General features: G+C 38.2%; 1 protein-coding gene across 1 annotated transcript; it reads right to left on the reverse strand.

Annotated features, from left to right (window-relative positions):
* Positions 1–4,002: 4,002 nt before the first annotated feature.
* On the reverse strand, positions 4,003–8,269 carry LOC144997795 (serine carboxypeptidase 24-like). The gene is made up of 9 exons (XM_078957661.1): positions 7,838–8,269; positions 6,366–6,473; positions 6,168–6,263; positions 5,872–5,964; positions 5,619–5,704; positions 5,110–5,507; positions 4,888–4,983; positions 4,679–4,784; positions 4,003–4,304 (listed from the first exon to the last, which is right to left on the reverse strand). Exons 1-9 carry the CDS (start codon positions 8,109–8,111, stop codon positions 4,161–4,163), a joined length of 1,401 nt encoding a protein of 466 aa, XP_078813787.1. The 5' UTR covers positions 8,112–8,269; the 3' UTR covers positions 4,003–4,160.
* Positions 8,270–21,097: the final 12,828 nt, after the last annotated feature.

A 21,097-nucleotide genomic window follows, 5' to 3' on the forward strand; every position in this document is an offset into this window, starting at 1 on the left:
TAGATTTTAAGGAGATAGCAGTTGTGACATTTGTATTCTGAAATTCGATTATGATTACGACACCCCTTTTCATAATTTGAATTGTGAGAAATGGAAAGGGTCTAAATATTTCAGACTTATGGCTGTAAGTTCTAAAATTGTTAAGACACACAACTATCTAAGGAAATGTGTATGATTTTGAGAAGCCTAGATAAAGTCTTATCGAAGCATCTCATATCAGAAATCTGAACTTTGGTAAGAAAGTCAATGAAGTATTGATTTCTAGAAGTCCAGCTGATTTCTGAGTACATGTCAAAGCTAGTGGGAGCATAAGTGTTATGCTAATAAGGATGTAATTATTATGCTAGTGGGAGCATAATCAATTGCAAGTTAGCAATGTTAATTATAGAAAACAAAAGTTTCAATTTGCAAGTTGCAGAGTTTGAAAAGTTGTTTTGATATAATTAAGGGAGAGGAGATTATACTTCATTTCAATTCTAAAAGCTTAGATTGAGATTTTAATCACATTTAGTCAAACATATATATGAATGTTATTTTGAAATGGTTCAACATAAGGAAATTCTGTATATGGAAAGGTTCATTTTATTATCAAATTTTTTATTATGATTATGACATCCCTCTTCATAATTGAAATTTTAAGAACATGGTAAATAGAATATTATAGAAAAAGAATGATTGAGTATCATGTCTTTATGTTAGACATTATGAATTGTGTCCCATATGCTTCGGGTATAGGATCGATTGCATATGCTATAATATTCTCGTGTTCTAAATTTTTCCAAATGCCTAAGGCATTAAGAGGGAAAAAAGACTAGAACCGGTTATGACTAAAGTGGTTGAGCAACTGTTAATGACAATCTAAGATTCGCCAAGGATTGGTCGCTTAAGGACAGTTGGAAGTATAATAATGGATGGATCATATTGACATTATTATGAATAGACATGAGTCTATTAATAATGAATTGTCATATGGTAAATATGGAATGTTTCCATATTGGGAGATGAGAAAGTTAGAAACTTCTATGCAAGAAGGATGTTCAAAGGAATGTACTTTGAATTTGAGACTTCATTTCCATTGAATTGTTCTGTAACAATCTCCAAATTAATATTTTGTAATATCATTGGTCAAGTCTCTATGACTTTTGGTACCTAGACATTACAAAAGAATCATTGCATGATAGTTTAGAATCTAACACTTTCTAGCAGTGACAAGAATTGGGAATTCTTACACACTTTTAATAAGGATTTGGAATTGTGAAGTGAGCATCATTGAAATGTTTTTCCAATTGATCTATTTCACAAAAGTAAGGACCATAGACAAACATAGTGTGCATGCTTGGATCATGGCATAACTACCGTGTAGACAAACATAGTGTGCATGCTTGGAGCATGACATACCTATTGTTTTAATTCAAGTATTAAGTTGATTATTCAAAACATTATACAATGAATAATGAGTAATCAATAAGACTCAAAAGTTTTTGGGCCATATAGGATTGGTATTATTCTTGTGTTTCACTCTGCATGTTTTGACTTCCCGAATAACTAGGTTATTCAAACCATCCACAGTCAATCATACTTTGGAAGTAGGTATTAAGGCAAGACTGTTATGAATGGTTCTGTAGTTTGTTTAGGACAAAGTGGTTGCAGTGTTCATGAGTGCTCCTGGAATAAAATCCGAGTATTGGATTCAACCCATGCTCATTTGAATCGCTTTATGGATTTCATCACGAGTGATCATGAGACGATAATATCTTATATTCTTCAAACTGAGATGTGTGAGTTGTAGTTGCGAGTCGGTTGCACATTGACATATGTAAACACACCAGTAACTTGGTTGTTATAAAACATATCATTGTGTGTAATTTGATGAGTAAGCACAAGCGAGCATTTGGGTCAAAGTTTATTCGTTCCTTTTACCCCATGTGGATAAAAGAGATATATGTGGTCCCCTCGATGATTTAGTGATGACATTAGGCCTGTACTGATTTGATTTGTTCAACTAGTCGGTCGTCATAAATAGGAAATCGAGAAATAACAGATGGACAGAGAGAATGATTATAATCCATGTCTCAGTCATATGATATTTAGAATGGAGGGATATATGATCCCTTATCTAACGAACACGTCATTTACTAGATCAGAGTTCGACAACGGCTTTTAAGAGCCACGATTGCTAGTCGGGTTGGAGTCATGCTTGCAATAATAGTTATTAGACTTATCCAAGTGGGAGACTGTTAGATTAAGTGTCTAAGCCCATAACTATTATTGGTATGTACTTGACGCAAGAGTAGCATGGTCCATTTGGGTTGCATGACATCGGAACAAATTGGATAGACTTTTGTGAGAAGAGGATATTTATGATTTATTAATATATTCTAATATATTAATATGAAATCATATTATTTAATTAGTATTGATCAAAAATTAGTTTGGAATTAATTTTGTGATCAAAATTGACTAATTAAATAAATGGGGATTGATTTGGTAAATCATTCATTCTTATAAAGTGGACTTATGATCCATAATTCTTCATGTTGGGCTAAACCCATGTGGTGACCCATGGATACTCCATGGAGGTTAAAACCCATGGATCACGAGGAATGTGGAAAGTCATGAGTTACATGGTGTAACCCTAATGTGCACACTATATAAAAAGCCTCATAGTTCATGAAATTGGCACTAGTTGATACACAAGCGAGGGCTAGCCGATTTTGCTATAATATAATCTTTTCTCAAGTTATTCCATTTGTTGGCGGTGCTGTGTGATTCCATTTGAGGTGTAACACTTGGGGCACTAAGTTCTTAAAGGTCCAAGGCTTCCAATTACAACAAAATGTATGTCATCTAACTTGTTTTATTACCCAAATATAAAGTTTTGTATGCTAGTTAGGGTAATACCTTGGAAAGTTCAAGTTTGCATGTATAATAGAGAAAACATCTATCCAAGGTATTTAGGGTTGCATGTACACCTTAGGAGTGTTAGAATACTTAAAATCCATCTAAATGGATTTAACAGTAAAAAACTACGATCCCTTTCTTCAAAAATGGTCCCTGTAGCATGTAAAAGACTATTTTACCCTCATCTAAATGGACTTAATAGTAAAAACTAAAAGAGTTACGGTTAAGGCAAGGTTGTTAAAATCTCAATTTTGATCTTACGATCTTATGATCTTATGATTTTAAGATTCCACAAGTGAAAAATGATTCTGATAACACTACGATCCCTATCTCACTTCTTTAGTTTTATTATATAGCCAGATATCAAAATTTTGTTTATTCAACTTGAAATCGAGTGTCAAGTTGAATAATAATCTCTTTGTGATCTTATCTCTTATCTGTACATGATCAAAATGATCTTATTTTCTAATTAAAATATTTTATTCTTAATGTTTACAGTTTATAACAACAAAAATTATAGATGATGCTTAAAAAGTTAAAGTTGATTACACTATCTTGAAAGCAAATTTGAATATGAGTTCATTTTGATAGAATCCTACGATCCCAATCTGATCTTATGAACACGATATTGCAAAATGTAAAACAATTTTAAGTAAGATATAGATTTTAACAACCTTGGTTAAGGGCTATCCATTAAAAATTTTAAAACCACACGGACCAACATTGATAACCTAAAAAGTTAATTGAAAATCACAAGTGACCATTTGATTTTCTTAATTAAAACATTCTTAGGTTCTATTGATTTTTTTTTCTCACATTGCCTTACTTTGTGCACTTCTACATCCAAAGGATGTAGCCTAAGGAATGGGCACAGCCGCACAGGGTTACGGGTCTTACGGCTACATGCCTACATCCTAGTAATTTGGCCCGTTTGTAAATTCAAGCCCAAAAATACGGATCTAATTTAATTGGACCGTTAACCGGAAACGATTCATGTAGCTGCTTAAAAACGTTCAATTCTAAAATATGATTTGAATTGGCATTAATATTATCGATTTTCAACAACTAATAAGCTTAAAATTTGAACTCAAAACCCCGGAATAATAAACAATGATGTAATTAATAACAGAAGGGTCAATAAATCTTATCAACACAAGAATTTCCGTATCAAATTCATCTGAATCAATAATGCGTATACTTAATTACCAACCCACAAATTCTCTCTAGGTTGATTATTACTTCAACTTTCTAACTAATTCTCATGATCTTGGTAAATTTTTCCCAGCCAAGAACGATTCAAATAGAAGAAACCCTCTTTGAGGCTGCAACAAAGGAACTTCGTGACCAGCTGCCCTAACTGTCGCAAATGTTAATCCATCATACACTTCTGTCCATCCACCCACCTGTTATAATTAAACACCAATTTCATGTACAAAGTGACTTAATGAATTAATACATCTTATGTGTCATTCGTATTTCTTTTTTCATCCAACTCCTCTAAAGTGTTAGAATTGATAAATATTGTTATTGTGAAAATTGAATGTTGCGTAAAATCATTATTTAGTCTCGTTTAAAATATTTATTTAGTTTAGCAAAGAAACAAATTAAACTGTATATATATGTGTAAAACTTAAACACTATGTCCATGCATACATTATTATTCATGCACCCACTTTATCTATCAATGAACGTAATTAATAGATAAAAAAAAACTAATATATCACACACACACACACAAAAAAAAAAAAAAAATGATAATTTATGATCATTTATGTACCTGTCCGTTTAAATACCATGGGTACCACTGAGTTTTAACCGTAAGATTGAGATGGCTGAGTGAAAACCTTGTTGCAGTAACAGGTACAACAGAATCCGTGTCACCACTGTGTTTATGACATACAATAATACACAATCACCTTAATTAGTTTTTATTTTTTTTTTAATTAAGATATCTTAAACTAATTTTATTTTTACATATGGTATTACCTAAACATCCAAATCCGATAACCAGCCGCGATTAATTTCCTGTATGTTGGTAGCATCGAAAACTCAGAATCCTTCCAGTTTAATAGAAGTTCATCACTGCATAAACAATCAAGAACTAGAATCTTTAATTAACATCCACGACATTAATTAACTAATCCATCAAGAAATATTGAAGAAAGTGAATTTGTCGGAAATTCCATGAATTCAAGTAGTGAAATCAACCTGCAAGCAGTCCACTTATATGGAATCCCCGTGTAATTTGCATGCATTGCTTGTTGTACATCAGGTCGATTATAATACTTTTCAGCATTTTTCTCGATGCATGGATCATAACTTGAAGCTCTTCTACGTACAAGACTGTTCTTGAGCCTTGTAGAAGTTGCATTACGTGATGATATGTTGCATGAAGGTGTGTAAATGCTGTACTGATCGATCTCTCCAAACTCATGATTCCATGCATAATTGATTGCGTCATCGCATTTTTCAGTGTAGTTTTGTGATGAGAATGTGCAAGAATTCTTGATCGATTTGTAAGTTGTGTCTGATATAATCGAATGACTCCACCAATATTCAACTGTCCCGATATTATCATACTTGTTATCGGTCACTGCGTTTCCAACCTGCATTAAGATGTTGTACATTCGGTTAACTCGTGCTTGTTTTGCTTGTACTGTACAACTCGAATGTGACTTTTGAATCATGGGAATCTTTTCAAGAAAGTAAGTACTTACGATGAATCCTTTTAGGTTGATGAATGGATTGGGATGATTCTTGTTGTAAACGTGGATTTTCTTGGCTAATTGAGGAACATAATGACCTATTAAGTGATATATAGAATGGTTAAATCGAAGATGATAGTGGTTGTAAGTTGTAAGATTGACTTGTACACTGTGCATCGGGAGTTGTACATTGAGTTTATTAGGATTTTTTTTATTATGGTTATTTTTGGGGTGGGATTTTTGGGAAAAAGGTTAAAAAGCTGACCCGCATAACTTTCCCCAGATATGTAGAAATCCCTTTGCTTGTATTGTGGAAATCTTGACATCCATCTTTTGAGGAATATTAGTGCATCCCTTGCTACACAATGAAAGGAAACAGTGATTTGTACAATATTCCTTACACATAACTAGTTTGGATTTTATAAAATTGATCAATAATATTATGATGCCTTTGTACATTATATTACATGGAATATAATTCCATACTATGCAATATGCAATATCATCTGTTTGTATTTTATACAAACAGATGATACAAATTAATATAAGATCGAAATTTACCAGTTCTTTTGTCGCCAGTATCTTTGAGATCAGAGCTAGTGTTTGTGTACGAAAAACCAACGCCCGCGGGAGATTCAAGAAAGAGAATATTTGCCTCTGTTATATTATCATAGTAATAATTAATATCTTAATTTGGAATCGTAAATGACATTATTTATTTTGAAAAAACTTGAAAAAATAAATAGGAAATGGTTTAACCTTTGTTCCATGAGTATTTATTGAGGTAGAGAGAAGAGAGAGTCTTGTTAATTCTGAAAGGTCCAATTTCTTCTGATGCACCATATGCTATTGATGAGCAACCTGGTCCTGTACTTACATATACAAATTTATATCTTGCTGTTATTTTGTTTATAAACAATAAATTAAAAGAAGATAACCCACTTTTATGTGAATTTAATGTGTATGCATGTACGCCTGTCTACCACATTGACCATTCGAGTGTCGTTATAATATATTATGAGACAAAAGACAATCTTGACCCTCATTCTTTAATGTTATGACATAGTTGTCCTTGCATTTTCATTTTCTTGGCCAATTAAAAAAGAACAAAGCTAGCCTCATGAGTAATTAAACCGCACAGATCCACTGTGTATTTGCATGCTTTCAACAGTATTATTTTGACAATTGACAAGATCATCCACATGACAAAACACACGTTCATCGTCACAATGATAAGTGTGTCTATATATATTTTTTTAATTATTTTTTCGTAACTTTATAATTTTTAAAACAATGCAACCGGTAAAACTCACGTTGTTTGCCTAACAGATTGAGGAATGAGATGTTATTCAAAAGTTTAGTAGTTAGCCAATAAGTTGAACGTGATTTATCATTTATGGAACTTTTGAGCAAATATACAACTCATTTTGAACATATTTATATAAAGCTTATTCACAATTTTGTAAAAATGATTCACATCTATACATATATATACCAACTTTGTGAGGCAAATAATGGAAGTTTGACTAATTACTTAAAAGTTGTTATTCAACTTTAGACTATAGCATGTCATAATCAAATAAATGAGAACAAAATTTGGGATGTTTATTAAATTTGTATAATCATTGTTAATTACAAAATAATTTAATTTGGATTAATAAAATAACACAAAACTAATAATTGTATAATCAATTATAAATAACCATATAATAAGCACCCATGTAGGCCTATTTTTGTAGTACGAGTAAGGTAGATAAATGACATTTTACAAAAGCTTCTACTCGGATGGTATTTGAAGAAGGGACATAGATGAAATTAAGATTAGTTTATGAATGATTAAATTTAACGTTACAAAAAAAAAAGTTTGTGGTAAAATATGAATAAACATTATAGTATTTTTTTTTTTTTTCTTTTTTTGGGTCGAGAGCGCAATTATGTATGCAGTTTAAAGTTTGAATTTCACACCTCATTCAATATTGTGTTTGAGTTATGAATTATATGTTAACGGGATGATGCGATAACTAAAGCCTCTCTCAAACATCAAACATTAATTTTAGTTTTTGGTTCATGAAAAACAGAATTATATAACTAAGAACACGCATTGCCTTTTAGTATTAACTTTTAAGTTCACGGATATTAGGTGTATATATTCCCTATATAGTGATACAGAGTCGGGTTAATTGTTAGTTGGTAATTGCATGTCGTAGCTAGAAGCAGTAATTAAGTAGTACCTCCATTGAGCCAAAGAAGAAGAGGCTTCTGGTCTGCATTGTGAGCTGCGGCTTCAGTCAACCAGTAGAAAAGGGATCGACCATTTTTCTTGTGGACAGTAACGTAGCCGGAAAACTGAGAGAACGCCACCTCCGGCTGCCCAGGCAAGGCTGTGATTCGATCCTTTTCTTGTTGTGTGGTTAGTGAAGCTATGTCGGTGAATCTTGAAGTCAAGAAAAAGCACACAAAAACTAGACACGTCTGATCAGTTATCCTTCTCCCCTGACCTCCCATCTCTCTCTACAGTCTCTTTCTCTTCTCTCTCTCTCTCTCTCTCTCTCTCTCTCTACAGTCTCTCTCTAGGTTATATGCAGAAGAAAAAGAGTAAGTATCACGTCTCTAGATCTCTATACCTATAAATATGTACGTATATATGTATATATATACAATTAATGTATATGAGAGAGAGAGAGAGAGAGAGAGAGAGAGAGAGAGAGAGAGAGAGAGAGAGAGAGAGAGAGAGAGATGAGGTGGAGCAGCAAAGTGAATAAGAGGGATGACAGGTATGGTAGATGAAGATTAGGTTACGAACACAATGGATGAACATCACCATAAATGCTCACAAAGCCAAGCTTCATCTCTCTTCAAGATTCATGTTTTCAAAACTAGAATGCCACCAATCTACGCGTTTTAATTTATTATCAAAATTTTGATATGCAAATAATATGAACGTTAGAGTATTTAAAATAGAAATCTAATCTTCTAAAATTATTTTTAATTTCATTTATATTTATAATAAGACTTGAACTTTCAACAGTAAACCATACCTGATACCATTTAATTAAAAGATACCATTGGATTATTTTGATTGAATGAATCATTTTAACATGTAAAAAAAGTGAACTTTAGGCCCTAAACTATAAAAAAAAGTAATTAAATAACTTTTTAAAACAAATGAGAAAATTTTAAAGTGAACTTTAACCCTTAAACTATAAAAAAAAGTAATTAACTAACATTTTAAAACAAATGAGAAAAATTTATAGGGCTTAGATTGACATTTATCCTTGAAAAAAATTAAAATTAGAAAAGCTCATTTTATCTTCATAATATAAAAATCTTTTATTTTTTTTTTATGAAACATTTATTTAAGTTGTATATTTATAATCGGTTGAAATCAAATATGACACATCAAAATTTGAAAAAACTAATTACAAAAGTTTGTTAATTAACAAGTTTTTTAAAAAAAAATTAGATAACCTCATCCAATTGCGTTTTTAAGTTTTATGAAAATTTTCAAATAAAAGAACTCACAAAAAATTAGATAACTACGTTGATTCTACATGGTTAAAGTATGTTCAATTAAAAAGAATAAATAAATACAAAACCTAAATGTGAATAAAATATGACATTTTCTTCTATATTTTCCTTTTTCCCTGTTTCTTCTCCATGGATGCTCTTGAAAGCTGTGAAGAAGTTCTTTCAGATGCAGATGACCTCAACCTCATCTCACGCTTCATAGATTCTTTAGCTATAAAAGCTTGTTCAGGTCAAAACCCATACAACCCCTTCCCACTGCCACGTCACCGGTCAATAACATCACACAAACCTCTATAATCTGGAATGGAATTCTCACCTCAAATAAACCACAAACATTCGGTGATGATTCGTGGTATAAAGATGTCTCCTTTCTTGGTTTACATTTATACAAACGAGGGATTGAAACCATGGAGTCTTAAGGCATGAAAGCGGGATCACTTGTGGGGTATGCGAAGAAATACATTCCATTACTGAACAGAAAATCAAGTTTCAACGATGCAAGCCATTTAAAACCATTTTCTGCTCCTTCAGCAGCAGATCAAAGGGCATTATTGGAAGAAATTGTTGAGTTGCTTCAGAACAGAAAAGGGATTGTTGGCATTAAGTTTCTTATCAGTCTCCTTCGCACTGCGTTGGTGTTGTACGTGTCTCCATCTTGTAGGGAAAATCTTGAGAAACGGGTCGGAGCCCAGTTGGATTCAGCGGTTTTAGATGATAAATTGATAGCGAATCAAGGATTTAACTGTGTTGATACTCTGTATGACATCGATTGTTTTCAAAGGATTCTTGATTACTTCATGTCCATGGCTACGGATACGACTTATTTATAATTGAGTATGGATCAATTTACATGAGAATTTGTGGTTTATTCAACCAAGAGCTTCAAGCCGTCATCAGAGACGAAGCTTTGTAACGTACAAAAAGATAAAAGGGATAAACTTAGGTAAAAAGGACTATTTACATAAATAACCTCTAACTATAGTAAGTTAACATAATTAACCCAAAAAATTCTCATGCCTCACATCCCCTGAAATCCTTCAAGGCGAGAGTCCGACCCTAGACTAGCTAGTGGCCAGATCGGCCATGAAGATCCGAAGGCGATCCTCCATCAGCTTGATGATACCCTCCTTGATTGACTCAAACATCACCGGGGTCGCATCAAGGATGCCTCTAGTAACCTAAATGAACTCGCGTAATCACTCATCAATTGGTTCGGTGTCCGTGCCCGAACCAGATCTAGATCTTGAACCCCCTGCTCCACCGCATGTCACCACCATGCTGAAACATAATCACATAAACAGTCAGTAAACACATGAAGAGGTTCACACTCTCGAGTTTCCTAGATTCATCGTGGTCTTCCTTGTCTCGAGTATAAATCCTATGCTTCCAATAGTACGAACCCAATACTCCATTCCACACCTATCTATACTCTCCTCATACTATAAGGCGTCCTACACTCCAATACATATTCTAGGAACTTCATAGGGGTTCTTTCATCACTACTCTCTACTATCAGCTGCAGAAGGAACTCCCACTAATACCATTTAACTACCACATGAATACAATTACATCTTATCGGTACTAGATTATTCTTTGAATGAAAGGTTCACACTACAACGGTTGGACTCAAACAAGAGTTGCGCAATAGAGTTAAACCTATCCTTCTAAAATTATCTAATCTCAATAATATGTAACCAAACGCATTCATCCACTAGTCATGTAACATACACGTTTTGAATAATATTATGAAATATTATATGATATTGAGGGTTGAGTTCTAACGGATAGTTTTTATTAGAAATGAAGTAAAACTATGTTTAGAATCACTTATAAAATATTGGAAGTCTTATTAGATTCCAATTAAAAGCTAAATAGTGAAATTTATCGAAAATATAAAACTTGAAATAAGTAAAATTTTATTATTTAAAGTTGTAAAGAATCTCGTTAGAAACATTTAGGCAAAAACCTTGTCGAAATCCGAGTTATAACGAAGAAGTTATGACCAATCGAAGATCCGCGACAAAACCGACACGGCGCCCAATGACGTAAAAAGTGAGTTTTTGATAAATTAAATTTTTAGCCTTGGTGATCTAAATTAAAGTCGTAGTATTTGTTAAACCAATAATTTTGATAAAAAAACGCCAAAATCTGACTTCGTATGAGGAAGTTATGATTTTTCTAAGTTTCGGAATAGCAGTAGACAGCTAAAAACTCGAAATAAAGATAGAGTGATATTTAGCCGACACAACTTAAACGAGAATCGAAGGTCTACACCCTAAATCTTAGACTTGTTCCCTATTTAAACGCCTTTTGGCCTCTTGGACCAAACCCTATAAGTCTCTTTAGCCCCATTTCGTCTTCCTTCAGCTGAGTTAGAGTGTGAGAGAGTTTTAGAGCCTAAGAAGAGGTTTTTGGTGGTTACTTTGGAGTTCTTTCAAGAAGGAGAGTTGTTAAGCAAGCTTAGATTAGTTGGGTGCTTCAAGGATCTTCTTTTGGGTCATCTTACAAGGCTTCTAGAGGTAAAAAGCTTGTAACTTTCCTTGTAAATCTTTAGATCTAGCTAGGGTTTTCTAGTTTGGCCCCTTTTGTGGGACTTTAGACCTCTTTTGGAAAGATAAGCAACTTTATGAGAGGAGAATAGCATATCTGAGGTCCCTTAGTCGTTTTGAAGTATAAAAATGGAGTCTTGATGTATGTATTGGTCACATGCATGGGTTAAGGGCTTTGGAAAGGTCTTGATGAAGGTTTTGGGTGTATGGGAGGCATGGAAAGGCATAAAGTTAGCAACTTTATGCCTTAAGACGTATTAATCTGCTCAGATCTGGATTTTGGGCGTAAAGAAATTGAATATTAAGCACTTAATGGAGAAAGTGCTTAGTCTGGAGGAACGTTGGGCGTACTCAATGTACGCTGCACGTAGTCATTAAAGATCCAGTACGTTGCGCGTACCAGAATGGGACGTCGAGCGTATGCGCTGCAGTTTGGACCGGATTTGTTTTGGGCCTTTTTGCTCTTGGGCTTCATTTTGGTTAATGGGTTGGTTGTATTCTGTGAAATGTAGTCCATTTCTTCTATTATGGGCCATGAATACTTTAGGTGGGCCTTATTGGGCCAAAAGACTTATTAATGACTTTGGACTAGGACTTTGGGCCCATTAGCAAAGGAAGAGTATTTTGGGCCTCATGGAAGGATGTGGGTTTAGGTTTTCCTGGATTAATTTAAGATCCTAACATTGATTAATATAAATTGTCCAGTTCGAGAGGTTGCAGACTCTTAGGAGAGTCGCTTGTGTGTTCAGCAGACTGAGGTGAGTCTTCTCACCATACCCATGGGTCTAAGGCACCAAGGCCGGCCCAGTATGTGTTTATGGTATATGTGTAGTCACTCTGTGATTTGAAATGATATGTGATTTTTTTTTTTTTTTGTATGAAGACCCCGGGGGGAGCCCGTGGCATTGGATGTAAGACCATGTGGGGTAGCCCATGGCAATCCTAAGTAAAGACCATGTGGGCTAGCCCATGACATTGGATGTAAGACCATGTGGGGTAGACCATGGAAGTCCTAGGTAAAGACCATGAGGGGTAACCCATGGCATTGGATATAAGACCATGTGGGGTAGGCCATGGCAGTCCTAGGTAAAGACCATGTGGGGTAGCCCATGGCATTCTTGTTGGTTTTATGTATGCATGACTTATGTGATATGTGTGTAGCTTGATTAGCTACTAGGATATATGTATGTGTGGTGTGTGGTATGCTCTAGGGAACTCACTAAGCGTTTCGCTTATAGGTTGTTAATTTGTTTCAGGTACATTGGAGATCAAGGGCAAGGGCAAAGCGTGATGGCGCGGTGTGCACTCTATCTCTCTTTCACTAATATGTTTGGGGACACTCTGATGATTTATATAATTTAATGGATGATGTTTTAAAACTAAATGTGGGATCTCATGGTTTTATGCAATTGTGTTTATTAATTTAAATGAAATTTTTTCTTAAAAATTTGGGTCGTTACACACAAAGCACACAACATTCGAACATCAAGCAATTCAAATTAGAACACAACCTAAACAGGCCATCCTATCAGATAACTGATGTCATACTAACTGAAAGGCCTAGTATGCTCAAGATTCATATTAAAGTGATATTACTAAATAATATATGATACTAATGGGTCACACTAACAACAACTTGATACAATTGATTATTTATTAGAAATTGATTTTAATAAATATTCAATAAAACTCTTATAATTAAATTGGAAATTATTTATTTCATGGAAATAATAAATTCCATTAGTAAGTTACTTAATATATATCATACGATATGATACATAAGTCATGTACAAACTTTTGGACTAGTTGAATCCTTTTGTCTTTTTCCTAAAAGACAATGTTTATATTTTATAAAAGAGTTTATAAAAGTTCGACAGCGGCTTTTGAAAGCTACAATTGCTAATCAGATTCTGAAGTCATACTTGCAATTATAGTTATTAAACTTATCCAAGTGGGAGACTATTGGATTAGGTGTATAAACCCATAACTATAATTGGTATGTACTTGATTTGATTGTAGCATGGTTCTTTTGGGTTACCTTCACCATAGCAACTTGACATGATGACTTTTGGAGAAAGGGGTTAATAAATGATTTATTAATATATTGTAAGAATAATATATTAATTAGAAATCATATTATTTAATAAGTATTTAATCAGAAGTTAATTTGATATTAATTTTAAGATTAAAGGAAATGGTTGAAAGTATGGGGACCGGTTTTGCAAATCAATGATAGTTGTAGAGTTTGGTTGATGGACTCCTTTCGAAGGGAGTGGTCGAAATCTATAGGAGGCCTTATAGAATTTCCTCCAAGGCTTCTATTTTGCAGGTCCATGGACTGCTTATGGCCTAAGCAATGAAATTAATTGTTCCACCTGAAAACCCTAGCAGCCTCAACTATATAAAGACCCTCCTGGCGTGTGATTTTTGGCCCTAAGCTTCCAGAAGAAACCCTAGCCAATTTTCATAGTGCTTTACCACCTTTATCCTCTCATCCTTTTTTCTATTGGTATTCGTGACTCCATTAGAGGTGCAACACTTGAGGCACTAAAGCTTTCAAGAGTCAAGGTTATCCAAGGAACTTTTGTTATTACTAGATAGTAAGCAAGGTAATCTTCTAACCCTAGTTTTCATGTAGATTTCAAAAATTGTATGCTAGTATTAGGGTTATTTCTTTGAAATTGCTATTTGCAGGTATAACTAGAGAAAAAATTAGATCCAAAGCAATTAGGGATGCATGATATGATCACATAGGATGTTGTTATGCTCAAAACCCATCATATATATATATGTCCATGTTTCAGTTCCAGTGGGAAAGGTCAAAGGCTATAAGCAACAATATTATATGATGTTTTTAATTATTTTAGGTAATGTCAACTTCATGGAAGCCACCAATAGCAACTAGCTATGTTGTTGGGATTATGGGCAATGAGGTGTATGTTCTACTTATTTTAATACAAATATTTTTTTGTAAATTAGTGTCTTGTTTTATTGGCAATTGATGGAAATTAAATTGTTTTTTGATACTTTCTTCTCAATTTCTTTCGCACTTGCACTTCAACTTTATTGATGTAGTTGTGCAACTCCGACCCCCAATGCAACATCTTAAACAACCCAAGAAATAGGTACTTTAGTCTCTCTTGGATCTCTTTAAAACTCATGCAATGTCTATTATATTGTAGGAATATAATCATGTAAGAAAATTGGTTACAATGGAAAATGACATAATGGTTAGCTAGCTGAAAAGTTATATGCATGAAACTGGAAAAGTATACGTCGCTCATTATTCATTAACTTGTAGTCCTTTGATGCTAATTATCCCGATCAATAAGATATAAGGAGATGTGTAACATCCGGATTTTTACCAGGTATCTTGTAAATTTAATTTTGTGGTATTGTGAGGGGGGCTCGGCGAGTTGGAGCTCAGACTCGCCGAGTAGGGACGCGGATTTGGGCAATGGAGCGCGCCTGGACTCGGCGAGTCCAGGATATGGACTCGGCGAGTCTGCGCTGTGTAATGAAACCCTAAATTTCCGGGTTTGAGGCCTATTTAAAGGGCCTTATGGCCGTCATTTGTGCTCACCCAACCCTCAGTGAGAGACCCTTGTGTTCTTGAGCGATTTGTGAAGAGAAAGGAGCATTTCTTGACCTTGTGTGTGTTATTTAGCAAGAAGAAGGAGACTCTAGGCAAGAGGAAGCAAAGGAGGTTGCTATTTCATGGATTTGGGGCTTAGATCATCACTCTAGAGGTATGATCTCGGACTATTTTCTGTTTGGTGAAGCATTATGCAATTTAGGGCTTATGATGGTCATTTATGGGATGATTTGGTGCCCATTGGTTCCCTCCTTGAGTTGAGGTTATGGATCTGGACCCATAGAGGTCCAGAGAGTCTCATTCATCAAGCTTTATGTATGACAATGGAGTCCATGACCTTGTGTTGTAGTAAATGAGTCAAAAACATCATATATGGTCATATAGAGGTTGTATGTGCATCAAGATTGTAACTTTACGTGCTAAATGAGCTTGGAGGGACTGGATCTATGGATTAATGGACTGGATCTGACCTTTAGAGCAAGATTGAGTCAGTGCATGGCACGGACTCGCCGAGTCCGAAGAACAGACTCGGCGAGTAGCATGAATGTTGCCCGACCACACAGTGAGTGGCCTCGCCGAGTTGGGGAGGGTGGACTCAGTGAGTCAAGGGGGAGTCAGAATGGACTGGTGGATTGAGTCAAACTGGACTCGCCGAGTTGTTTTGAGACTCGGTGAGTTGAGTCGTGGTGGCCCCACAACTCATGCCAGGTGGAACTCGTCGAGTTGAGTGAATGCTCGACGTGTCAAGGGAGGATTCAAGGGAAATTAGTGTATACGCCCAGACTCGCCGAGTCGCCTTGGTACTCGCCGAGTCCGGTCAGAGTTAACCGTTGACCGTTGACCAGAGTTGACCAGTGTTGACTCCTTATTGATAGTCAACCTTAGAGATATAAAGTGTTAATTAGAAGCATATAATGTTATAGGAGGATTAGAGCTCGGAGGATCGAGCACGAGGGATTTCCAGGATTCGTGAGATACCGAGATACGCAAGGTGAGTCTTCTCACTATACTTTACCTTGAGTAGGTAACCAGAGTTATGTGATAGAGTATTTGTATGCTATGTATGTTGTGTGTTGTACTGCATGATTCTATGTGATTTATGTGGTGCATGTTTATCAGAGCTAGAACCTGAGGGTTCACAGAGTTTGGGTGCACGGACCCACAAAGTTATAGCCTAGAGTGGCTAATATGTGTTATATGTGGTATTTTGGGGAACTCACTAAGCCTTGTGCTTACAGTGTTGATGTTATTTGTTTCAGGTACTAGTGATGACCGCGGGAAGGCGCCGGCTTGATCCGTATACACACACGTTCGGAGCTTGATATTATGATCTTGGGATTTTGTACTGTTTTGTTGGATAATTAAAATGGTTGTTTTTATGAATATCGATGGAATTATGTTTTATAAAAATCGAAAAATTTGTTTGAAATTTTCGGTGTTACAAATTGTTATCAGAGCCTTGGTTTGAGGGATTCGGGTACACCTTCGGGGGTATTTGAACTCAAACTGAGGAATTGAAGAGATATTTCAAAATAAAACCAAAATTTTCTAAGAGTAAAAGATTTTCCAGGAAGAAACGTGTGTACGATCAGCCAGCGCCCGAACGGTGAATTCCCAAAATACCTTTATATTATGTGATAATTATTATTAATGTGATGTGTTTGCATGCTAGAGTAGGCTAGGTATTGCTAATAGGACTAGAGTGGCCTGTTTTGTGATGCCTTAGCCTAGGGAGGGGTGAGCTGCTATGAGATGCTGAGAGTAATTAGGTAGCAGCTAAGGCTTTGTGTGAGATCTGTTACAAAGTGATTTAAGTATAATAGAGTATTTGGGGATTGGGATCCGAAGAGGAAGATTTGGGGTGTGTACTGTAACGGTGCGGACAGTAGTATTGGGCCCGTACTACTGAAAGCACCGGTGCGGTACACAGTCCAAATAAGAATCTTGGGATGCCAAGGATCAAGGAGGGGTGGATTGTCGAATGTAAGAGTGTTCGAGTGAAGTCTAATTATCGCATGTTGTATTTTAGAGGTTGATCATGGTGAGGACACGTCATATGCCAGAGGATGCCGGAGCTAGTGATGAGGAGATTTGACAGATCATTCATGAGGAGGTGGCTGCGGTCATCCGAGCTGAGATACCAGAGATGTTCGGGTCTATTAAGACCGCGTTGATTGAGACATTTGACGAGTGCTATGCCGCTCTTTCTGAGGCTGCGGTTGCAGCGGCTACCGCAGCGATTGCTGCGGCAAGACCCCAGGGAGGTGATGCGACATTGTTTAGGGAGTTCAACAACACCAAGCCACCAGAGTTTGATGGTACGCAGGATCCGGTGGCAGCTATGAGGTGGATATCTGATATGGAGGGATGCTTCTTCACTTGCTCGTCCCCTGAGCATTTGAAGGTTCGGTTCGCGCTGAACCAGCTTCGCTTGGGAGCGAAGGACTGGTGGAAGTTTGTGACGGCACACTTCACACCGACTGAGCTTTCGGCAGTGACCTGGGAGAGGTTCACTACCATGTTCCGAGATGAGTACGTTCCTCAGGTGGAGAGGGAGCGTCTGACACAGGAGTTTCTGACCCTCAAGCAGGGTACCGAGTTAGTTACAGCGATTACGAGGATGTTTCATGAGAGGGCGATGTTCTGCCCTGAGCACGTGTCCACCGAGCAGGCACGTATGAGCCGTTACCTGAGCATTCTGAGACGGGATATTCGGGATTTCGCTGTGAACTCCTCGTATCGGACATTTGCCGAGCTTCAGGCAAATGCTCGGAAGAGGGAGATTGAGCTTGAGACTCAGGCCAGGGAGGAGGCGGAGTCTCTAGGGAGGGATCGGCGGTCGGCACAGTCCCAGCCGGTAGCCAAGCGGGCCAAGCCCGCTGATCCCAGACCCGGGAGCCAGAAGGGCCGCACTTGTGGAAAGTGCGGCAAGGGTCACGATGGAGTCTGTCGAGCAGGGTCTTGCTACAAATGTGGCAAGGAGGGACATATGGCCAAGGACTGCCCCAAGGGATTTGCAGTGTGCTTCCACTGCAACCAGACCGGACACCGGAAGGCAGAGTGTCCGCTGCTGCGCGGAGCATCTCAGGGGTCTGCTCCCGCCGCCATCAGAGCTACTGCTACAGAGAGTCGGCCCGTGAAGGCCGAGGCACCGAGGGCTTGGGGGAGAGCCTTTCAGCTGACTGCGGAAGAGGTCCGCGCTGCACCCGACGTTGTGGCTAGTACGCTTCCTTTTCATTATTTATTTATGGTATTGAGATATTATGCTTATATTATGCTATGCATAGGTACCTTCCTTGTGAATTCTGTACCTGCTTTAGTGTTATTTGACTCGGGTGCAAGTCGATCTTTTGTATCTTTGACATTTAGTCAGCATATCAGTGTTAGTCGTGGGGCACTGAGTCGGCCCCTGCGGGTTTCCATAGCCGCCGACAGAGTGATTTGTGCCACAAAGGTCCTCCGGGGATGTGTATTGGAGATTTTTGGGGTTGAGTTCCCGATCGACCTGATTCCTATTGCGATGGGTGATGTCTGTGTTATAGTGGGCATGGACTGGTTGAGCCGATTCGGTGCGGTTATCGATTGCGAGCGTCAGCTGGTGACTATACGAGATCCTAGTAGGGGAGTTCTTTTGGTTTACGACGAGGGTACACGTTCTGGATCAGCCTTTTGTTCGGTTGCTAGGGTGAGGCAGTGTTTACAGCAGGGCTGTAAGGGTTTTGTGGCGTATGTGATGGATACGCGAGTGATCTCCGAGAGACCGAGTTCGGTGGATGAAGTTCCGGTGGTGCGTGAGTTTCCAGATGTCTTTCCCGAAGAGTTACCAGGTGTGCCTCCCGTGAGGCAAGTGGAGTTTGGTATCGATTTGGTTCCGGGAGCCGCGCCTATCGCTAAGGTGCCGTATCGCCTTGCGCCTCCAGAGATGCAAGAGTTATCCTCGCAGCTTCAGGAGCTGCTGGGGAAGGGGTTTATTCGGCCGAGTAGCTCGCCGTGGGGAGCACCCATCCTGTTTGTGAAGAAGAAAGATGGCTCGCATCGCATGTGTATTGATTACCGGGAATTGAATAAGCTGACGGTCAAGAACCGTTACCCGTTGCCGAGGATCGACGATTTATTCGATCAGTTACAGGGAGCATCTTGGTTCTCCAAGATTGATTTGAGGTCGGGCTATCATCAGGTGAGAGTGCGGGACGAGGATGTCCAGAAGACAGCATTCAGGACGCGTTATGGGCATTATGAGTTTGTGGTGATGCCTTTTGGGCTCACCAATGCCCCGGCTGTGTTTATGGACCTCATGAACAGGGTATGTCGGCCGATGTTGGATCGGTCGGTGATTGTGTTCATCGATGATATTCTGGTATATTCGAGATCTAGAGAGCAGCACGAGGAGCATTTGAGGGAGGTTCTTGGAGTTTTGAGATCGGAGAAACTTTATGCAAAGTTTTCCAAGTGCGATTTCTGGTTGAGGGAGGTCCAGTTTCTGGGACATCTCGTTAACCAGAAGGGGATATTGGTCGATCCGGCCAAGGTTGACGCAGTGATGAGGTGGGAGGTGCCAAGGTCACCTTCTGAGATTCGGAGTTTCCTTGGGTTGGCAGGGTATTATCGGAGGTTTATTAAGGATTTCTCCAAGATTGCGGTTCCACTCACCAGATTGACCCGGAAGGGTGTTACATTTTTATAGGGTCCCGAGCAGCAGACCTCCTTTGAGACGCTTCGCCAGAGGTTGTGTGAAGCTCCGGTATTAGCTCTTCCGAAAGGGATGGAAGGTTTTGCGGTATTCTGTGATGCATCGATTTTAGGACTGGGAGCGGTACTGATGCAGAAGGGACATGTGATAGCATATGCATCGAGGCAGTTGAAGCCTCACGAGACGAGGTACCCCACACATGATTTGGAGTTGGGGGCAGTGGTGTTCGCCCTCAAGATTTGGCGGCACTACTTGTATGGGGTTCGTTGTACGATTTACACAGACCATAAGAGCTTGAAGTACTTGATGGATCAGCCTAACCTAAATATGCGGCAGAGAAGATGGTTAGATGTGGTCAAGGATTATGATTGCGAGATCTTGTACCACCCGGGCAAGGCTAATGTGGTAGCCGACGCATTAAGTCGCAGGGCGGAAAGTACTCCACTGAAAGCTGTATGTTTGAGATTGACCGTGATAGCTCCAGTTCTGGACGCCATTCGTGGGGCTCAGGCCGAGGCTGTGCGTCCGGAGATGCAGAAGAGAGAGCGGGTCGTTGGGTTGGTTTCTGAGTTTATATCGGATAGTCGGGGTCTTATGACTTATCAGGGCCGAATCTGGGTACCGTTTGTGGGCGGTACGCGTACTACATTGATGGAGGAGGCTCATAGATCGAAATTTTCGATCCATCCCGGGGCTACAAAGATGTATTTGGACTTAAGGAAGGAGTATTGGTGGCCTTGTATGAAGAGGGATGTCGCATGGTTTGTCGAGAGGTGTTTGACCTGTCGAAGGGTAAAGGCCGAACACCAGAGACCGCATGGCAAGTTGCAGCCATTGGAGGTTCCCGAGTGGAAGTGGGAACAGATCGCTATGGATTTCATCACCAAATTGTCGAGGACTGCCAGAGGAGTCGATGCAATTTGGGTGATTGTGGATAGGTTGACAAAGCGCGCTCACTTTCTTGCCATCAATGAGAGTTCTTCGGCGGAGAAGTTGGCGGAGATTTATGTGAGAGAGGTTGTATCTCGGTATGGGGTGCCGATCTCGATTGTTTCAGACCGCGATGTGCGTTTCACTTCCCGTTTCTGGAAGAAATTTCATGAGGAGTTGGGTACTAAGCTGCATTTTA

This window comes from Lactuca saligna, chromosome 5 (assembly GCF_052625555.1).
Source record: "Lactuca saligna cultivar CGN05327 chromosome 5, ASM5262555v1, whole genome shotgun sequence".
Taxonomy (NCBI): Eukaryota; Viridiplantae; Streptophyta; class Magnoliopsida; order Asterales; family Asteraceae; genus Lactuca; species Lactuca saligna.

What these genes read in the sequence shown, in the direction of transcription:
- LOC144997795 (XM_078957661.1), bottom strand. Translation starts at nt 8,111, where the DNA reads ATGGGAGGTCAGGGGAGAAGGATAACTGATCAGACGTGTCTAGTTTTT. An exon ending in TACTGGCGACAAAAGAACTG is followed by an intron (nt 5,965 to 6,167) that starts GTAAATTTCGAT and finishes TTCATTGTGTAG; the next exon opens with CAAGGGATGCACTAATATTC. An exon ending in TCAACCTAAAAGGATTCATC is followed by an intron (nt 5,508 to 5,618) that starts GTAAGTACTTAC and finishes ATCTTAATGCAG; the next exon opens with GTTGGAAACGCAGTGACCGA.